The following is a 22,376-nucleotide window of genomic DNA, read 5'->3' on the forward strand; positions in this document are numbered from 1 at the left end:
TACTTTTTTATTGAATTCAAATTCCACCATTGCTGTGGTGGGATTCGAACCTGGGTCCCCATAACAGTAGCTGAGTTTCTGGATTAATACTCCAATGATAATGCCACTAGTCCATCGTCTCCTCATAATGTAATGCCTATACCACTGTGGCTCATGATTCTATAGAAGGCAGGGAACTGTTTGAAAAACACAACACACTCAGTCTGCTACCATTACCCTGGGGAGGTTCCTGTAATGGAAAATAATAATGTTGCTGAAAACAGGGACATGTTGCCAAAGCTTTTTGTCTTGTACTTACGGCCTGGGCCAATCAGAGGTAACTTGCCAACCAATCGGCATCCTTTTCTCCTGCAGTATAAATTGTTGCAGATTGTTTGAAATTTGGCTTTCTTGCATTTGTCCTGATGAGTGTAAGATGAAAAACTTCAACAGCATGTCTCACTTCTAAGTTTTCTGCTATCATACGGACTTAAGAGCTGAAATTGGGTGTGGTCACCATGAACGGTATGAGCTCTGCGTCGAATCATTTACCGTGATTCTAGGGAATATCTCCTCAGACAATTAATCAGTCACTGAAGGCAATTAAAAGGGCAATTGAAGGCAAGTTTACATTGCCTGTGTGACCTAGCAGTCAGTGCATGGGCAACTTGGGCAGGCAGCCATCCAGCTTTTTCTCATCCAAGTGTGGGATAAAACTCAAGCATTTGTTCTGTGAGTTATTAGAATTTCAGGTGAGAGTTTGCTGCTGTAGTGTTGCTGAGATTTTCCGCCTTTTCCTGTAACTTCTCCTGAAGCATTTCCCTTGGCTTTGAGGAATCATTTTTTAACTCTCTTGCAACATTTCCCACTGCACGCAGCCTCTAGTGTGCGGGGAGGGACAGGGTCATCCGCATTTCAGGAGAGGGGGATTGTGTACTCTGATGGGGATCTCCTCTGAGGTCTAAAAGAGGGTCAGAAAGGAGACCAGGGGGCAAATTTTCCCATTCTGCCCTCCTTGGGAATCAAAGTGGGCAAGGGGCGGACCATGGAAAGGGTCTGCTGACCTCGGGCAGGACTTTCTGCTTTCAGGGCGAGCGCAGCTGGAAACTCCCACCCCAGGTGTCTGGAGGCAGTGTTGCAGGGAGACAGACACCTATGGGAGGAGAGGGGCAAGCACAGGGGGTGCAGGGCCAGCAGGGAGAGCGAGGGAGAGAAGGGGCCGCAGAAGATGCAACTATCTCAGTGATCTGGCTATCTCAACATGTCTGAGGTCCAGTGTCAAAGGACCTCTCTAGGGATACTGTGACATCAAATCTGCCAGATGATCACCTCCAACTGTGTGGGTGGCCACCTAATTCCAGTGGCCCTGAAGGTCACAGTCACCCTCAATTTATTTGCATCCAGATATTTCCAGAGGTTGTTGCAGGACCTCATTGAGTAGAATCATATAATCTCTACAATGCACAAGGAGGCCATTTGGCCCATCGAGTCTGCACCAACCACAATCCCACCCAGGCTCAATCCCTGTCACCCCAGATATTTATCGCGCTAATCCCTCGAACCTACCCATTCCAGGACACTAAGGGACAATTTAGCATGGCCAATCAATGTAATCTGCCCATTTTTGGAATGTGAGAGCAAACTGGAGCACCCGGAGGAAACCCACACAGACACAGGGAGAATGTGCAAACTCTGCAGATGAGATGCCGGCATTGGATTGGGGTAAACACAGTAAGAAGTTTCACAACACCTGATCACCTCATCACGTGATGAAGGGGCAGCGTTCCAAAAGCTAGTGTCTTGTTGGACTTTAGCCTGGTGTTGTGAGACTTCTGACAGTAACCCAAGCAAGGACTCGAACCCAGGTCCCAGGGTCTGTAAGGCTAACCTCTATGCCACTGTGCCACACTCTGTGTGAAGTGCCCCAAACAGCTGTCCACAGTGGCATCAAGCTGGTTATTGACGCTCTGTTTATATAACCCCTCACTCATTCAGTCCTGGATGATGAAGCTAGCTGAATCGAACCAGGGATTTTGTAAATTTTGTTGGGTTCCACTGTATCCTGTTTTTAATTTTAATTTTTGTTATTGGTACCTTTCTGTGCTTTAAATCTAATCAAAAAAGCCAATTCAAAGTAAGCCAAATCATGGTTCCCCACATGAGGGATAAACCATGTCCAAGCTGACTAGATGTAACATCCCAAGTTGGGCTTGAATGATCAAGATCCAAGCTGTCAGGATGAGGCATTTGATCCCCTCCTGGGCTTGATCCTACACTCCATCTTAGCCAGAAGGCCGAGATTGCATAAGTTAAAGCCTCTGTTTAACCTGATTGGCTACCCTGATCCTTTGCTCTACCCTGTCCTGGGCAAACCACCATCAAAGGCATCAGCACACCCCCTAGTGCAAATGGATGGCCTCATCCCATATCTGATCATGGTTTCACCCTTGCCAGGTAAATATACGGAGTGCCATGGACTGCACTGAAGTGGATTATGTTTGAGAGGCAGTGATATCTGCCCCTATCATTGTTACTTGGTGCACCATCACTTTGGTCATCCTGGAACTCAAGAGATAACATTTGTGCTTTTAATAAAGACTCAGTCAAATTGTTGGATGTGGAAAAGTCATTTATGGAGGTATGACATAAAACCTTACAAATACATTACTTTTAACTTGGACACATAGGAACATAGAAATTACAAGACAAAAAAAACGACAGACATCCATTTGGTTCTCCTTCTATCATCCTGGTCATCACACAATACAGTGATAACGGAGCTGTAAATCATGACAATCAATTTCCACCAACTAGTCTATATCCACGCCAAGGAAATCACAGAAGTGGGGAGCTTTTGGAACCATAGATCCAAGAGTCACCTGTCCACCCCTTGCCCCGGGGCAAGCTACTTAGCATATTCCATGCTTCAAATGATTGATATGCCACATCACAAAATGTTGTCCCACAAACAGCTCATCCACGATGCTTCCCCATGACTAATTGTCATCATTCACTAGTTAGGATCATGGGTGAAGAATGGTTCCTCAGCCAAGGCTACATAGTTAGTTGTGGAGCCAAATGGAAATCAGCAAGTCAATGGAACAACTGACTGTTTTGAAAACACTAGCAGATTCGGAAAACTCACGAGAACTTTGGTCCTTCTTCAATATCTTTTTCTTAGCCCTTATTATTTTTTAATGGTTCATCTACCCAACTACCCCCTTACCTTGGACTGCCTTCATCTTCTCCAAACTACTCAGAGGCTTCATCTGCTTGGAGCAGCTTTGCTGATGAAATTGTGTACCGTTTATGTTACTGGACTAATAATCCAGAGGATGACTGAAAATTTTAATTGTCATTAAAAAATAAATGAACTGGTTTCCTGATGCCCTTTAGGGAAGCTGTCGCCGTCACTTGGCCTCCATGCATTTCCAAGCTCACACCACCGTGCTTCATATTTAAGTACCCTGTGAAGTGGCCCACAGATTCACTCACTTAACGACTACCAGGAATGGACAGTAAATACCGATCTGACTGGAAAGTCAGGGGTGGCACAGTGGCACAGTGGTTAGCACCGCTGCCTCACAGCGTCAGGGTCCTGGGATCAATTCCTGGTTTGGATCATTGTCTGTGCAGAGTCTGCACATTCTCCCCGTGTCTGCATGGGTTTCCTGCGGGTGCTCTGGTTTCCTCCCACAGTCCAAAAGACATGCTGGTGAGGTATGTTGGCCATGCTAAATTCTCCCTCAGTGTACCTGAACAGGCGTCGGAGTGTGGCGACTAGAGGGTTTTCACAGTAACTTCATTGCAGTGTTAATGTAAGCCTACTTGTAACACTAATAAATGTCATTTTTGTTAAAATGAAAGCACAAGACTTGCTTTATACATGAAGCATGTCATAACCTCAGGATGTCTCAAAGTGCTTTACAGACAATGAAGTGCTTTTGATGTGTAGTGGGCTATAACATAGGAAAGTGCAGCTCTGCACACTGCAGGATCTCAAAACAGTACATAATAATGACGGGAGAATTTGCTTCAGGGATGTTGGTAGAGGGATAAACATTGGCTGGAGTATTGGAGAGAACTTCCTTGCTCTTCTTCAAAATAAGAATATGGGATTGTTGGCTTCATTGATAGAGGCCAAGCGTATGAAAGCAAGGATGTTGAACTAAATGTCTACAAATCATTGGTAAGGTCTCAACTCAAGCATTGGTCACTATAGTTTAGGAAGGATGTCCAGGCTTATGTGAAGGTACAGAGGAGATTTACTAGAACAATGACAAGGAGGTGGGAACTTCAGCCAGGCAAGAAGACTGGAGAAGCTGTAATTATTCTTTCATTTATATAGTGTGTCTCATGATCACAAGAGTTCCCAAAGCACTTTACAGACGATGAAGCACTTTTTCGTAGAAACCACAGAATCATAGAATCCCTACAGTGAGAAAGAGGCCATTCAGCCCATTGAGTCTGCACCAAGCACAATCCCACTCATTCCCTATCCCCATAGCTTCATATATTCACCCTACTAATCCCCCTAATGCTAAGGAACATTTTGCATGGCCAATTGACCTAACCCGCACTTCTTTGGACTGTGGGAGGAAACTGGAGCACGCAGAGGAAACCCACACAGACATGGGGAGAATGCACAGACTCCACACAGCCAGTGACCCAGCTGGGAATCAAACCTGTGAGGCAGCAGTGCTAACCACAGTAGTTACAAATGTAATCTCTATAATGCAGGAAATGTGATAGCCAAACTGAACACAGCAAAGCTCCCATGAACAAAGGTGCGATAATAACTAGAGAATCTGTTCTAGTCATGTTGATTGAGAGATAAATATCGGCCTGGATGTCAGTGATAATACTTCAAAATAATGCCACAGGATCGTTTACAACCATCCTGGACAGATCAGACGAGGCCTCAGTTTTAACGTTCTGTGCCTCTGACAGTGCAGCACTCCCTCAGTCTGCACTCGCCTAGATCGTTGTGTTCAGATGTCTGGAGTGGGGCTTGAACCCACAACCTTCTGCCTCAGAGTGCTACCACCAACCTGTGGCTGAGTTAGGGTCAATGGGAGGTTTAGGATGGAGGTGTTCAGAATGATGATGGGGTTTTGATAAAGTTATTGGGGAGAAACTGTTTCCACTGGCAGGAAAGTCAGTAATCAGGCGATACGAGAGTTAACAGAACCATTAAAACTGCTTTCGATTCAGGCAGCGGGCCGACCCTGTCACTCCCGGGTGCTGCAGAGCATTTTCAGTTCATTTCAGATTTCCGCAAACTTGCCTTCGACTCGGTCCAGAAGTGAGATGGGGTGAGGTTATGGGGAGGGGTGGGCAGTATGGGGGGTGGTGGATGGGGAATGTTTGTGAGCAACTTATTATGATCAGGGATGCACCATGCCTGAATGGTGAAAACAATTCGAATTGTAACCTTCAAAAGGGAATTGGATAAATAAATAACGGGAAAACAATGGGATGGTTAGCATTGCTGTCTCACTGCACCAGGGATCCAGGTTCGAATCCCAGCTTGGGTCACTGTCTGCGTGAAGTTTGCACATTCTCCCCGTGTCTGCGTGAGTTTCCTCCGGGTGCTCCGGTTTTCTCCCACACTCCAAAGATGTGCGGGTTAGATGGATTGGCCATGCTGAATTGCCCTTTTGTGTCAGGGAGGCTCGCTAGGGTAAATGCATGGGGCTATGGGGAAAGGGCCTGGGTGGGATTGTGGTCAGAGCAGACTCGATGTGCCGAATGACCTCCTTCTGCACTGTAGGGATTCGTACGGCTCTGGGGTATGATCGGGGCAGTGGGACTAACCGGACAGTGCTTTCAAAAACCTGGTTAAAGACACGATTGGAACCTTCGTCTGTAGAACAAAGTGCTGCAGCAGGCAGTGTGTTAACCCACTGAACAAGAAGCCTGGCTTCCAGCTATTCTGTAATGATCTAATCTTTTATTTTTATAGCAGTGGCATCAGTCACAAGCAATGCTTCAGCAGATGCCATCCTCAGTTTACAGATCAGCTAATGCACCCAGGAAGATAATTTATCTTGATAAAAAGCAACCCAGCTAACAATCTACTCAAACAGATGACCAATCAATTCAGAATGGCATTAAAAGTTGTCCCAAATTATTTTACACGGCCAATTGGCCTGATTCACATCCACCACAAATGCACAGCAGCATCTGTGTGTATCATTTAGAAGATGAACTGCAGGAACTCACCAAGTTTCTTTAGAAAGATGCACGACCGCTGCCATCGAGAAGGACAAGGGCAACAGACTCATGGAACACCACCACCCAGAAGTTCCTTTCCAAGTCACTCATCCTGAATTGGATGGGTCAAAATCATGGAACTTGCTCCCTAACAGCACTGTGGGTGTAGCTACATCCCAGTGACTTCAGGACTTCAAGAAGGCAGCTCACCACCACCTTCTTAAGGACAATAATGGGTGGGCAATAAACGCTGGCCTAGCCTGAGAAACCCACATCTCAAAAGTGAATTACAAAAACGATCTCAGCTTTCTCTATCAGGAACATACTCTATTATTCTAACCAGAAGGCATTGCAATAAACAATCTATCAACCAATCACAATTTCCATGTTTGTACCATAAACCCTGAGAGACCTCGCCAAAAATACTCCTTCACTACCAAAACTGACCTCCAAATTACAGTGATCGCAATGGCACCGTGGTAACATCCTTACCTCTAAGTCAAAAATCCCACTATAGAAACCTGAGCAAGTAATCGAATCTGGTATTTGAGTGCTATACTGTTGGATGGGCTGTCTTTCAGAGGAAAAGTTAAACTGAAACCCTGACTGCCCTCTCACATAGATGCAAAAGATCCAGTAGCCCTATTGATAGTCCATCACGCAAACCAGCCTCCCATCCATTGACTCTGTCTACACTACCCGCTGCCTTGGGAAAATAGCTAACATAATCAAGGACTCCAAGCACCTTGGACTAAGGTGGCATGGTGGCACAGTGGTTAGCACTGCTTCCTCATAGTGCCAAGGACCCGCCTTCGATTCCTGGTTTGCGCACTGTCTGTGTGGAGCCTGCACTTTCTCCCTGTGTCTGTGTTTTTATCCCCTGGGTGCTCTGGTTTCCTCTCACAGTCTGAAAGACTTGCAGATTAGATGGATTGACCATGCTAAATTCTCCCTCAGTGTATCCCAGCAGGCACTGGAGTGTGGTGACTAGAGGATTTTCATAGTAACTTCATTGCAGTGTTAATTAAACCCCCTTGTGACATTAATAAATAAACTGAAACTAAACATTCTCTCTGCCACCTTCATCCGCTAGAAAAAAAATACAAAAGTCTGAGATCTGTCCAAGCCCTGCTACCAGCAGACTTTTGAATGGTCCTATCACATATTAAGCTGATCTTACTACTCATCCTATAGGTAACTGAAATACTACATTCTGCACCTTCTCCTTTCCTTCTCCCTTATGTACTCTATGAATGGTATGTTTTGTCTATATAGTGCACAAGGAACAATACTTTTATATATGTATATATATACATATATATATATAAAAGTATCCCTATATATGATGATACTAAATCAAATTGAATCAAATGCAGTTTCCTCTGTTCCCTAACCAATATTTAGCCCTTAACCAATATTACTAAAAAGCAGATTATTTGATCATTTTCTATCTGCTGGACTGAGATATGTGCTGCCATGTTTCTTATACTTTAAATTTAATTGGATGAAAAGTGCTTTGGGATGTGCTGGGGCCTTTGGAAGGCACTATTTAAATGAGATTTGGTCTCACTGTGACATAGATGTGAGCTAAAGCAAGCATGCAGTCAAGTCCTATATTCCCTGTGGTGATGGCTGTGGTGGCGATTTCAATATAATTTTGAACTGTATATTCAGATTAGTATTCCTTTAGCATTCAAATGAGTAACTGGATTTAGGGAATTGGCAAGGTAGGGCCTTCGTCTCTTGAGTCTGTGGGACATATTGTACGTAGGGACATGGACAAGGAGAAGCTGCGCGTGGTAAACCTAATCAATTAGTTCTTGCAGCAGAAGCACATGCACAGAGTCAAGGAAAGTGCTGCCAATCTTGACTCTGTTGCCCATCTGTTATCCAAGACAATTCTTGCAGATAGTTGAGGATGTTGATAGAAGGGATAAGCTTGTGGCGAAAAAGCACCTTTCATGATATCAGGACATCCTAAGTCTAACTCTAAGCCAAAAGCACTTTATTGCCAATGAAGCACTTTTGAAACGTTGGGTGTGATTTTCTAGCCTTTCCCATTGACAGGATCATCCAGGCCTGCCGAATTTGACTCCCTGCGGCGGATTTCAAAATTCCAGTAGATCCTGCCGCTGTCTTCACTGCCACAGAACATTGGGAGGGAGGGGATGGGATTCCTGCCCCTAGTCACTGTTATAATGTACGAAATGGGGATCCAATTTTGTACAGCAAGTGCCCACAAACAGGAATGAGATGGAAAGCCGGATAATGTGTCTTGAGTGAGGCTGATTCAGGGATTAATATTGATCAGGGCATTGGGGCCTCAGTTTGATTCTCTCATCCCAAAGAAGGCAACTCCACGAGTGCAGCACGCCCTCAGTGCGGCAGTGTAGGACCAATTAATAGATGAATGAGCTCTCCCCTGCCTGGAAATGAGCCTAACCAGTGTCTCCCAATGCTAGCCTTGTGGGGAGTCAGAGATGCCGTCACATCATTCCAAGGTGCAAAGCATCACAAGCATTCTGACAGGAACCTCAAAGAATCCATTCACTGCAACCTGGAACAAAAGGTGCAGGGAGTCACACCTGTTTTGCAGCTATATTCCAACACAGCATTGGGAGGTGAGAGGTAGAGAATAGGAACAGAAAAATATTATCAGTCGGGTAATAAACTAACTGGGTTTAATTTCCTTTTGTAATAACTGCCTGTTCCATTCTAACTGTGCCAATTTATCAATTCTCATGGAGCTGTGTGATGACACGGTTTTTAATTATGGTTCAGTTCCCTTATGCATTATTCAACATCTTTGATCATCAGACCGAGAGAAAGGCAGAATGAAATATAACCACTTCTGGCTTTCCTTGATCAAATGACAGTATGGGGCTGCTTCTCTTGAAAAACAACCCAGTCCACCTGGACAAATAGTTAACATTCTCAAAAGGCAATGAAAGGAAGACTTGAATTTATGTAGCACCTCTTGCAACATCAGAACCTCCCAAACCATTTTGTAGGGGCGGCGCAGTGGTTAGCACTGCTGCCACACAGCACCAGGGGCCTGGGTTCGAATCCCGGCCTCGGGTCACTGTCTGTGCGATGTTTGCACGTTCTCCCCACATTTGCGTGGGTTTGCTCCAGATGCTCCGGTTTCCTCCCACAGCCCGAAAGACATGTTGGTTAGATGTAGTGGCTATGCTAAATTCTCCCTCAATGTACCCGAATAGGTGCCGGAGTGTGGCGACTAGGGGATTCTTCACTTCACTGCAGTGTTAATGTAAACTTACTTATGACACCAATAAACATACAATACAATTATACAATTTTGAACCATAGACGATGGAACGTTGGAACTGTGCCAGCCATTTCCGCACAGCAAGATCCCACGTACAGCACTGGCTAACGACTGGATAATCTGTGTTTTCACAGTGTTGATTGAGATCCAAACGTTAGCCATGACATTGTGGAGAACTCCCCTACTCTTCTTCAGGTTGAGGAGGAGAGTGAGGCGAGGGTAAGGAGGGCGGGTGTTAAATTCCTTCCCTGGTTTCAGGAGTATGACTCAATCTTACGTTCTGCGAGGTGAGAATGCTCTTACATTTTTGGGTGCTATCTTGAGAATCCTACTTGGAGGATTCCTTTGCAGGATTTGAATTTTGATTATCACCTTCATAATCTTGAAAACTCCAAGTTTCATACGCAGAAACCAAATTCCCAAAAGAATGCCCACGTCCACCTCATTCGGGATTCCAGATACCTGGAATCTTCCTGTATTTTAACCTTAGATTAGATGACTGAATCTGCACACAGTCCAGGTTTTGGAGGACAGGATTAGTGCCAGTGCGTTGGGAAGGCTGTAGGAAGTCACAGAAATGAGGAGGACAAAGCCTTGGAGTGATTTAGATACCATTAAAATGAAAGTAACAACATTAACAGCTGGACTTTACTGGAGTGATGATTATATTTCTTTCATGGCATATGTGCTTCACTGGCTAGGCCAGCATTTGTTGCCCATCTCTAATTGCCCTTGAAGAGGTAGTGATGAGCTGCCATTTCACACTGCTGCTGTCCATGTGGTGTAGGTACACCCACAGTTGTGTTAGAGACTGAGTTCCAGGATTTTGGCCCAGCGACTGTGAAGGAACGGCGATAATATTTCCAAGTCAGAATGATGTGTTGATTGGAGGGAAACTTCTAGGTGGCTGTGTTCCAATATGTCTGCCGACCTTGTCCATCTAGATGGTAGAATGTATGGGTTTGACAGGTACTGTCTAGGGAGGCTTGGTAAGTTCCTGCATCTTGTAGATGGTACACATGGCTGCCACTGTGTCCCAGTGGTAAAAGGAATGATGTTGGTGGACGGGGTGCCAATCACGCAGGCTGCTTTGTTACATAGAAACTAGAAGCAGAAGTAGGCCATTTGGCCCTTTGGGCTTGCTCCACCATTTATGGCTGATCATTGAATTCAATATCCTAATCCCCCATATCTCTTGATTTCTTTTGCGCCAAGAGTTATATCTAATTTCTTCATGAAATCACATAACATTTCAGCTTCAACTACTCTCTGTGGTAGTGAATTCCACACATTCACCACCCTCTGGGTGATGACATTTCTCCTCACCTCAGTTCTAAAGGTTTACCCCTTATCCTCAAACTATGATTCATAGTTTTGAACTCCTCCACCATTGGGTACATGCTTTCTGAATCTATCCTGTCTAACCCTATTCGAATTTTATAAGTTTCTATGAGATCCCCTCTCAGTCTTCTAAACACCAGTGAATATAATTCTAACCAATTTAGTCTCTCCTAGTATGACAGGCCTGTCATCCCAGGAATCAGCCTGGTAAACCTTCACTGTACACCCTCTATTGCAAGGACATCCTTCCTCAGGTAAGGACACCAAAACTGTACACACTATTCCAGATGTAGCCTCACCTGTGCCCTGTGTAGTTGCAGCAAAACATCCCCATCTCTATACTCAAATTCTCTTACTATGAAGGCCAACATACCATTTGCCTTCTTTACTCACAGCTTACCCTCCCATGTCATTTGCAAATTTGGTGATAATATATGCAGTTCCCTCTTTCAAATCATTAATATGTAATATGAACATTTAGGGTCCTAGTACAGATCCCTGAGAAACCTCATTAATCACTGAACGCCAATCAGAAAAAGATTTTTGCCAACTCTTTGCTTCCTATTTGCTAACCAGCTTTCTACCCATCTCAAGACATTACCTGCAATCCCATGTTCTTCAACTTTAGTAGTCCATTATGTGAGACCTTGTCAAAAGCCTTCTGAAAGTCTAAACAAACCACATCCACTGGTTCTCCTCGGTCAACTCTACTAGTTACTCAAAAATTCCGATTATCAAGCATGATTTCCCTTTTACAAATCCATGCTGATTTTGTCTTATACCTCTGACTTCCAAATGCCAAGTTATGAAATCCTTGATACTAGATTCCAGCAACTCCTCTCGTACTGACGTTAGGCTCAATGGTCTAAATGTCCCTGTTTCCTCTCAACCTCCCTTTTTGACTAGCAGGCTATTCTAGATGCTATCAAGCTTCTTGAGTGTTGTTGGAGCTGCACTGATGCAGACACGTTTAGATTATTCCATCACATTCCATGCCTATGTCTTGGAGACGGTGGACAGGTTTTGGGGAGTCACCTGATGAAGGGGCAGTGCTCTGAAAGCTCACGGCTTGTGGACTTTAACCTGGTATTGTGAGACTTCTTACTCTGCTCTTGGAGCCACAGTACATGTACGGCTAGACCAGGTCTGCTTCTGGTCAATAATTGGATGTTGATAGTGGGGGATTCAGTGATGGTAATGCCATTGAATATCAAGGGGCGATGGTTGGAATGGCTTGCTGGACCATTTCAAAGAGCAGTTAAGAGTCAACTGCATTGCTGTGGGTCTGGAGTCACAGGTAGGCCAGAACAAATAAGGGCAGCAGATTTCCTTCCCCAAAGAACAAGGCTGAACCAGTTGGAATTTTTCTGACAATCGATGACAGATTCATGGTTACCATTATTGAGATGACAAATTAATTCCGCATTTATTGATTAATTTAAATTCCACCAGCTTCCATGGCGGGACTTGAACCCTTGTCTGCAAAATATTAGCCTGGGCCTCGGGATGGAACTTCTTCACTCAAAGGGTGGTGAATCTCTGGAATTCTCTGCCCGTTGAAGTGGTGGAGGCTACCTCGCTAAATATTTTTAAGATGCGGGTTGATGGGTTTTTGATAAGAGAGGGGATTAAGGGTTATGGGGAGAGGGCAGGAATGTGGAACTGTGCCAAGACAGATCAGCCATGATCTTATTGAATGGCGGGGCAGGCTCGAAGGGCTAGTTGGCCTACTCCTGCTCTATTTCTTATGTTCTTATGACCTGACGAATGACATTACTACTGCATTGCTGTCTCTCCATATGCAGACACATAATATGATGATTTTGGAAATCACTGCATGGGAGAAAATCAATTCTACTTTTCGTTAGGTAACTCGCACTTTACTGCAGTGAAAGAAACAAATGGCAATTCCATTGCTAAATGGTCAATTTAAAAATTCCTTGGGCTGGATTTTCTGGGCACTGTCATCCCAACATTGGAAAATCCCATCCGAGGTCAACGGGCTTTTGCATTCTTCTGTGTGCCACCCGCTACAATTCCCGTGGTGCGAGGGACAGGATTATTCCACAACCTATGTTTAAATCCTTCCTTGGCCTCACCACTCCTTTCTTTTCTATTTGTTAATGCAGAGTCATCCGTTAATTTGTCTATTTGTTAATGCTGTCCATCCGTTATTGACCATGAGGTGCTGGTGGTGGAGCCTGCCTGTGTGGTGCAGGTACTCCCACGGTGCAGTTAGGTAGGGAGTTCCAGGATTTTGACCCAACAATAATGAAGTCAGGATGGCGTGTGATTTGAAGGAGGGAATCATTGATGTTCCCTCACACCTGCTGTCCTTGTCCTTGGGGATGATTGAGATCGCAGGTCTGGGATGTGTGGATAAAGACGCCTCGGTGAGTTCTTGCAGTACATCTTGTATACGGTGCACACTGCAGCCACAGTGCACGGTGGAGGACCAAGTGTTTCAAGTAGTGGACGGGGTACATGTCGAGTAGGCTGATCTGTCCCCTTGGATGGAGTCGAGTTTCTTGAGTGTTGTTGGAATTAAACACGCCCAAGCAAGTGGACAGCATTGTGGGCAGCACGGTAGCTAGCACTGCTGCCCCACAACACCAGGAACCCAGGTTCGAGTCTGGCCTTGGGTGACTGTCTGTCTGGGGACTGCACGTTCTCCCCGTGTCTTCGTGGGTTTCCTCTGGAGGCTTCGATTTCCTCCCACAGTCGGCGAGGTTAGATGGATTTGCCATGGTAAACGGAGTTAGCCATGCTTATGGGGATTGGGTAGGCTTGGGTAAGACGTTCTACTGGAGAATCAGCATGGACTTGATTGACAGAATGGTATCCTTCTTCACTATAGGGATTCTATAGAAATTCTTTCACTCTCCTGAGTTGTGCCTTGTATCCATTGGCTTTTGGGAATGGGTAGGCGGGCTGTGACAAGAAGCAATTTACTTACTGCAGTAAAAATTCTGGGGAGAAATTTCCTGTCCCGCCTGCCTTGGGGATCCGGGCTGGGGAGTAGACCATGCAGAGGTCTGTTGACCTCAGGTGGGATTTTCCGGTCTTGGGGTGAGCATCGCTGGAAATTCCTGCCCTCTATCTCTTAACTGCTCTTGCATTTATAAAGCCATTGTATTTTTAAAGGCTGCTCCAATTCATCACTGGAATTCTCTCTCCAAACTTCTCCACCTCTCTCTCCTCCTTTAAGACGTTCTTTAAAATCAATCTCTCTGGCAAAGCCTGAGGGCACCTTGTCGTAATGTCTCCATCTATTGGTGTCAAACTCTTTTTGATAACACTCCCGTAAAGAATCCTGGAACATTTTACCGGGTTGAAGGTGCTACATAAATGCAAGTTGTTGTAATACTAGCTTCTTCCATCACATGTGGACACAGCAGCCAGACAGTAAAGGAAATGTGCAAATGCTGGAAATCTATACCCTGAAAATACTGCTTAAGGACAGCAAATTGATTAGTATTTGGAGAGAAAGACAGATCAATATTGTGGTTAGGATGTTTGATGAGAACTGGTGGCTAATGAAAGACATCCCGTTAGTATTAGCAAAGTAAGTAGAGAGATCATCAGTGGTCTCTATGGGCAGTAATTAAGTACTAAACAGTGGAATACCAAAGTGCATATGTGTATATATTTTTTCTTTTTCTAGACCTGAATACTTTGACATGTTTAATATAATCACACATTATCAACTTGGAAACTTTATCAATATAATGAGTGTACTGAACAACCAAAGGCTTTTGGTTTCCTAATGAATGCAAACACTGTGAGCAATTTAGTTAATTATTCTTGATTATCTTTCAATTTTTTGCAGTTTCCCAGGGTTGGTTTGTTATTCCTGGTGCCTGCCTATTGAGAGGAAGTGACAGAGGCACGTAGCTCGCACACCTCAGTCCTCAAGTCACACGAATGGGGCAGACTCCTTCTTGCTTCAAGAGGTGCACTGGCGACTCTCCAGAATCCCAACCAGATTGCAGCTCCGAACCCAAAGCTTTCTCTGGAGGTCCTCGTCGTATGAAATGTCCGCAGATTTTGTCTTTTGACCGTTAGCATAGTAGGAACCTCCTGTCCCTTCCACGTCTGGTGAAACTGCTGCGTATATGACAGTGGAAGCTCCCTGGGTTGAGGTCTGTAAAAGAAGAAGAAGAGACAGTTGAAAGAACAAAAGCTGCTGAAATTAGCAGCCCAGAATTTGCTGGCAAGATAATGTTATTTTTAATGGCACTTGCTGTTATCGGTGTCTAAATAACCCAGCAATCTGTGGTGACGAAAAATTACTCCACGAGTTATGAGTCACCACAAGTTTCAGTATGGTTTGCTTTGCAAACACAGCATCACCATCAGTCGCCATGTTAGTTTCACGATATTGCAGCATTTTTGAACTAGTGGCCCAGTGGTTAGCCCTGCTGCTTCACAGCGCCAGGGACCCGAGTTCGATTCCCGGCTTGGGTCACTGTCTGTATGGAGTCTGCACTTTCTCTCGGTCTCTGCGTGGGTTTTCTCTGCATGCTCCAGTTTCCACCCACAGTCCGAAAAATGTGCTGGTTAGGTGCACTGGACATGCTAAATTCTCCCTCAGTGTACCGAACCAACACTGGACTGTGGCGACTAGGGGATTTTCACAGTAACTTCATTGCAGTGTTAATCATAGAATTCTACAATGCAGAAGGAAATCAGTCAGCCCATAGAGTCTGCATTGACTCATCTTACACAGGCCCCATCTCCCTAACCCCACATATATACCTGCACATCTTTGAACTGTAATGTTCATGTAAGCCTACTTGTGACTAATAAGTAAAAAAAAATTTAAAATTCTCAATCTCTCCACTGCCTGTGTGGTAAAGACTGTCTGTCCGCTATTAGTGTGGCGACGAGGAGATTTTCACAGGAACTTCATTGCAGTGTTAATGTAAACCTACTCGCGACACTAATAAATAATTAAAGTTGCCAATTAAACAGACCACAGGGAGTCAGGACTGGTACTTAATGGTGCAAGGGCTCTTTCAATGTCAACATTTATATTCACACAATATCACCCAATTCTTCAGCCTAGAAAGAGAGCAGCTGAATCTGCAGAGTCTCAATCTTGAAGACAGTAAATTGTTCTTTGAGGATTTTACAACTTAAAATGTTATTTTCTTATCTTTCCTTGTATTTTTTTTCCTGCTCTCAATCTTAATCTAATCTTACTTTCCCTTTTTTTTGCTTTTCTTGCTGTTCCTGATATGGCTCCAATTAATCCTATTCCCCTCACCTTTCCTTTGTTTCCTTCTCAATCCTTAACTTCCACTCTTTCTGTTGTTTATTGAAATCCCAGACGCCCCGTTATGCTCACCTCCCTGTCATCAGCTCCCATCGCCACCAATTTATAGTGCAAATATCTTTTCAATTGAAAAATGTCTAATGAATGGGACTTGCTGTTAGATGACCCATTCCAGAAAATTTTGTACAAATTCAGCTTCAGTGTAACATAGGGTAAATTCACAAATCATGCTACAGTCAAAGAAACATGGAGAAATGCTACATTAATCCACCCAATGCCTCCACTTTCTCAGAAGACTAAGGAAGTTTGGTATGTCCACGATGACTCTCATCAACTTTTACAGATGCACCATAGAAAGCATTCTTTCTAGTTGTTTCACAGCTTGGTATGGCTCCTGCTCTGCGCAAGACCGCAAGGAACTACAAGGGGTCATGAATGAAGCCCAGCCCATCACTCAAACCAGCCTCCCACCCATTGACACTGTCCACACTTGTTGTTGTCTTGGAAAAGCAGCTAGCATAATGAAGGACCCCCACGCACCCTGGACATTCTCTCTTCCACCTTCTTCTGTCGGGAAAACGATACAAAAGTCTGAGGTCATGTACGAATCGACTCAAGAATAGCTTTTTCCCTGCTGCCATCAGACTTTTGAATGGACCTACCTCGCATTAAATTGATCTCTCTATACACCCTAGCTATGACTTTAACACTACATTCTGCACTCTCTCCTTTCCTTCTCTATGAACAGTATGCTTTGTCTGTATAGCGCGCAAGAAACAATACTTTTCACTGTACACTAACGCATGTGACAGTAATAAATTATATCAAATCAAATCTTATGTTCTTATAAATCTATCTACCTCCCTGCCCTCCATGGATTGAGTGCATTCCATCTAAGTTGTGGCAAAATAAAAACTTAGCTTTTGTAAATACACCTGTGATTTTTATATAAGAGCCATGCAGATGAATTAATTTATCTGTCACACAGCCACTCAGTTGTATTCCTGCCGACTGACATAAACCACCTATTTTTGGGCTGCTTGTTTTTCCCATCCCAACATGCTCATCTAGGGAATAACCAGAATATAACTAAAATTTGCATCTGAGCTGCCTCCTATTTCTTTATTGCGTTTGAGGAGGAGCAGTGGAAGGAGAATCCTGTTGTGTGCAAGCATCAGTATCAAGTTGAGTGGCCAGTTTCCATGTTGTACATTCTTGATAATTTCCAGGATGTGGGGCCGTTGATGATGGAGTAGAGGGAGGAAAGTTAAAGGGGGGAAGAGTTAGGAAGGATGTTCAGAAATAGCTATGCTGTCGTCTGATCCTGTAGAATCCCCACAGTGCAGGAGGCCATTTGGCTCATTGAGTCTGCACCAACTCTCTAATAGAATATCTTACCCAGGCCCTCTCTCCCCAGCTATCCCCACAACCCCACACGTTTACCATGGATAATCCATCTAGAAACATTAACGGGCAATTTCATTTTGGCCAGTCCACCTTACCTGCACATTTGGACTGGGGAAGAAACTGAAGCACCCGGAGGAAGTCCACGCAGACACAGGAAGGTGGTGCAGACCGTAGTCCTGTAGTCAGCCCAAGGCCAGAATCGAACCCGGGTCCCTGCTGCTGTGAGGCAGCAGTACTAACCACTGTGCCACCGTGCCACGTCAGTGCCTTTAATTCTACAACCTCCTCTGAGCTGTCTGACTACTTGTCCAAGATCATGTTATCACAGGGGTCCTGGGTATTGCAGTGGGTAATGTCTAGAATCTGCATTTTAAGCTGGCTTAGAAACCCCCTCTCTCTGAAAGTTAAATAAGTTTGGGCAGTCTCACTTCTACTCCAACAGAGCACAAAACTAGCAGTGATCTTATAATAATTGGCATTATAGTGACAATCTCATGCAGAGGGGAGATGTGGAGAGCTGGAGTGGGATTAACAAATCCCAGTAACACACCGTGGAGAGTTTAAGGTGCATCGGCTTGGAAATTGGGCCCCTTGAATATTAATGAATGAATACTTAACAACAATTTGAATTTATATATCACTGTGAACATAGTAAACATTCTAAGATGTTTGTTGGCCAAAAATGGCTGCTATGCATTAATTGGATTAGGATAAGGAAGAGGTTATGACATCGCCCTTCAAAAGCATTTCTCAATAAAAGAGAAATCTTGGTACGATGCCGATTTAGGCATTACTAAATTAATTCCACATGAACAAGATGTTTTATTAAGATTAATACTGTGGGGCGTTGAAAGAAAACAACCACAAAAAGTGAAGAAACCTTCAGGGGGCTTATTCCTTCCATGGTCACCAGTGGACTGAGGCTCTGAAATGGTTCATCTAGATTTTACAATGAACAAAATGACAAGGTTGCCAGTTACTTCATTCCTGAATTTAGGATGGCATTCTTTCCACTCCCACCCACTGACAATGTAACAGTGCTTTTTATTTGATTTGATTTATTATTGTCACATGTATTGGGATATGGTGAAAAGTATTGTTTCTTGAGTGCTATACATATAGAAGGAAAGGAGAGAGTGCAGAATGTAGTGTCACAGTCATAGCATAGAACGGGAGTAAAAGATAGAATTAGAGATTATTCTGGGGACAGCTCGCAAGAAGTCACCATGCTTCAAGTTAGTGCTAGTTTTGTTGTCAAGAAAGTATGCACATTCTCCTCGTGTGTGCATCGGTTTCCTCCGGGTGCTCCGGTTCCTCCCACAGTTCAAAGATGTGCGGGTTAGATTGATTGGCCTTGATAAAATCGCCCCTTAGTGTGAGGGGGATTAGAAGGCTAAATATGTGTGGTGTTACATGGATAGCACCTGGGTGGGATTGTTTCAGTATGGGCTCAATGGCCCAAATGGCCTCCTTCTGCACTGTAGATTCTATGATTCTGTGAGAGCTGCCAAAAGATATCCAAGTCACAATTAGGATCTCAATGTGACTTCAAGCTCAGGCCATGCAAGTCACGCACAGTACAAGGTCTACCAATGAAATCTGCCAGCAAAGAGTATCATGGCCTGAGGGAACCCAAGGGAAGTTGAATCAGCTCTGATGTAGAGTCATTCAGACTCAAAACCTTAGCTTTATTCTCTCTCATCAAAGTGCTGTCAGACCTCCTGAGATTTTTTAGAATTTCTGTTTTGATTTCAGATTGCAGCATCCGCGGTGTTTTACTTTTATCTGATAGAATTTTTATTTGTTTGTGGTTTCCTTGTGGTTGGGGAGAGACAAGATTCCACCTCTACGTTCCATAAAGAAACCTTGTAGGCTTCTTCTGCCCTAGATACATCGCCTCCTGCTACAATTACATCACAAAGCTTCTCTTGACCATTTTTATTTTATATTTGTTTATGAAATTACTGTGAAATTTGTCTAGCTGCCACGCCTGTTTGGGTCAAACCACCTAATCAGACTGTGGGAGGAAACCAGAGCATCCGGAGGAAACCCACGCAGACATGGGAAGAAAGTGCAAACTCCACAGAGACAGTGACCCAAGCCGGGAATCGAACCCAGGTCCCTGGCACCGTGAGGCTGCAGTGCTGACCACTGTGCTGCCCGACTTACCAGAAGACTAATCCCTCAGGCCCTGGCAAATTTGATTTATTATTGTCACATGTATTGGGATACAGTGAAAAGTATCGTTTCTTGCACACTATACATGGAGAAGAAAAGGAGAGAGTGCAGGATGTAGTGTCACAGTCGTAGCATAGAACAGGAGTAAAAGATAGAATTAGAGGTTATACTGGGAGCAGCTCGCAAGAAGTCACCATGCTTCAAGTTAGTGCTAGTTTTATTATCAAGAAAGTATGGCTTTCTGCCATGCGAAGTATCACTCCTGCCTGCTGACCAACAGATTTGGGTGGAAATCGGTCCTCTGACATGGGAACAAGACTCTGGAGTTAAAGTGGCTTTGGTCATCTGCCTGGCCTGGGCTCGACACAATCCGAGTTAAAATGAGTCAGAGGTACCTCAGCCTCAAATTCCTAAAACAATGCCTAATTAAAATTCTTTGCCAAGGCTAATGGCAGGGGACGGGTGAACCTGCAGCGTGGCTTGCATGTCAGGAAATTGCATTCATCCCACGGACTGTGACACTAATGTAATTTAGCACTGGTACGACAGCTGTAAGATCAGGCCCCAGATATTTAAAAACAATTTACTCATACCTAATTAGAAATCCATTTCAGCCCTTCATTTCACAGTCAAATGAAGGTTGAGATGAAAGAGTTTCAATATGAGACTGTAGGGAATGAACGGAGGAGGAGGAGAAAAAGAAAGCCTTGTGACAGAGACAAGATAATCGGTAGGAGATAGTTTGCCATCCAAAGGGTATTCCAGTTGAATACTTGAAATCCCAATTTTGTAACAGTTTCAGAGGACCGGGCTTTTTAAGTTTGACTGTTGGGGTGGAAGTGATCATGTACTTGAACAATAGCAACCCTGCAGTGTAGAAGATGCCCATTTGGCCTAACTGATAGAATCATAGAATCCCTACAGTACAGAAGGAGGCCATTTGGCTTTACTGACCACAATCCCACCAGTCTCTATTCCTGTAATCCCACACACGTACCCTGCTAATCGTTCTGACGCTAGGGGCAATTTAGCATGGCCAATCAACCTAACCCGCCTATCTTTGGACTGTGGGAGGGAAGTGGAGTGCCCGGAGGAAACCCAAACAGACACGGGGAGAACGTGCAGATTTCACACAGTGACCCAAGGCTGGAACTGAACCCAGGTTCCTGGTGCTGTGAGGCAGCAATGCCAATCACTGTGCCACCGTGACACCAGATCTGCACCAATCTCTGAAAGAGCATCTTACCAAAGCCTCCCTGCCCATCCCTCACCCCCCCCATCATTTATCAAAAAAGATGGCGCTGGAGAGAGATGATGTCTTGTGAGCTGTTCCCAGCGTACCTTCCAATTCCATTTTTTACTCATTCTGTGCTCTTAAATATGCCTCGCTAAATATTTTTAAGATGCGGGTTGATGGGTTTTTGATAAGCAAGGGAATAAAGGGTTATGGGGAGAGGGCGGGAATGTGGAACTGAGCCACGACAGATCAGCCATAATCTTATTGAATGGCGGGGCAGGCTCGAAGGGCTAGATGGCCTACTCCTGCTCCTATTTCTTATGTTCTTAAAAACTTAACTCTAACTCCTTTTAAACTGTCTCCACTATATTCTGCACTCTCTTCTTTCCTTCTCCCCATGTACTCTAATGAAAGGTATAATACTTTTCACTTGTCCCAATACATGTGACAATAATAAATCAAGTCAAAGTTTGAAGTGGCCTCTCTTACTTGCTTCAGTTGCAGTCTGTGGCTCCCTTAAGGATGGAAAGCCTCACATTACTCCTAAGACCATAAGACATAGGAGCAGAATTAGGCCACTCGACCCATCAAGTCTGCTCCACCATTCAATCATGGCTGATATATTTCTCATCCCCATTCTCCTGCCTTTTCCTCATAACCCCTGGATTCCCTTATTAATCAAGAACCTATCTATCTCTGTCTTAAAGACACTCAATGGCCCGGCCTCCACAGCCTTCTGCGGCAAAGAGTTCCACAGATTCACCACTCTCTAGCTGAAGAAATTCCTCTTCATCTCTGTTTCCCTTTAGCCTGAGGTTGTGCCCTCTGGTTCTAGTTTTTCCTACTAGTAGAAACATCCTCTCCGCATCCACTCTATCCAAGCCTCACAGTATCCTGTAAGTTTCAATAAGATCCGTCCTTCATCCTTCTAAACTCCAAGAGTACAGACCCAGAGTCCTCAACTGTTCCTCTTATGACAAGCTCTTCATTCCGGGGATTATTCTTGTGAATCTCCTCTGGACCCTTTCCAAGGCCAGCACATCCTTTCTTAGGTATGGAGCCCAAAATTGCTCCCAATATTCCAAGTATGGTCTGATCAGAGCCTTGTACAGCCTCAGAAGTACATCCCTGCTGTTATATTCTAGCCCTCTTGACATGAATGCTAACATTGCATTTGCCATTCTAACTGCCGACTGAGCCTACACATTAACTTTAAAAGGATCTTGAACAATGACTCCAAAGTCCCTCACTAACATTCAGTGCCCCTACTACTTTCACCAATTTTTACAAATGCACCATAGGAAGCATTCTTTCTGGTTGTATCACAGCTTGGTATGGTTCCTGCTCTACCCAAGACCACAAGAAATTACAAGGGGCTGTGAATGAAGCCCAGTCCATCATGCAAACCAACCTCCCATCCATTGACTCTGTCTACACTTTCTGCTGCCTCG

General features: G+C 44.3%; 1 protein-coding gene across 2 annotated transcripts in view; it reads right to left on the bottom strand.

Annotated features, from left to right (window-relative positions):
- Positions 1-12,573: 12,573 nt before the first annotated feature.
- dhrsx (dehydrogenase/reductase (SDR family) X-linked) overlaps positions 12,574-22,376 on the bottom strand; it is a 305,898-nt gene continuing 296,095 nt past the window's right edge. For both annotated transcript variants that reach the window (XM_080197658.1, XM_080197657.1), the window contains exon 7: positions 12,574-14,969. In XM_080197658.1, coding sequence (XP_080053784.1) covers positions 14,772-14,969 — 198 coding nt within the window. In that variant the 3' untranslated portion in view covers positions 12,574-14,771. The remainder of the gene's footprint in view (positions 14,970-22,376) is intronic.

This window comes from Carcharhinus amblyrhynchos, chromosome 10 (assembly GCF_965287045.1).
Source record: "Carcharhinus amblyrhynchos chromosome 10, sCarAmb.v2.hapA, whole genome shotgun sequence".
Classification (NCBI taxonomy): domain Eukaryota; kingdom Metazoa; phylum Chordata; class Chondrichthyes; order Carcharhiniformes; family Carcharhinidae; genus Carcharhinus; species Carcharhinus amblyrhynchos.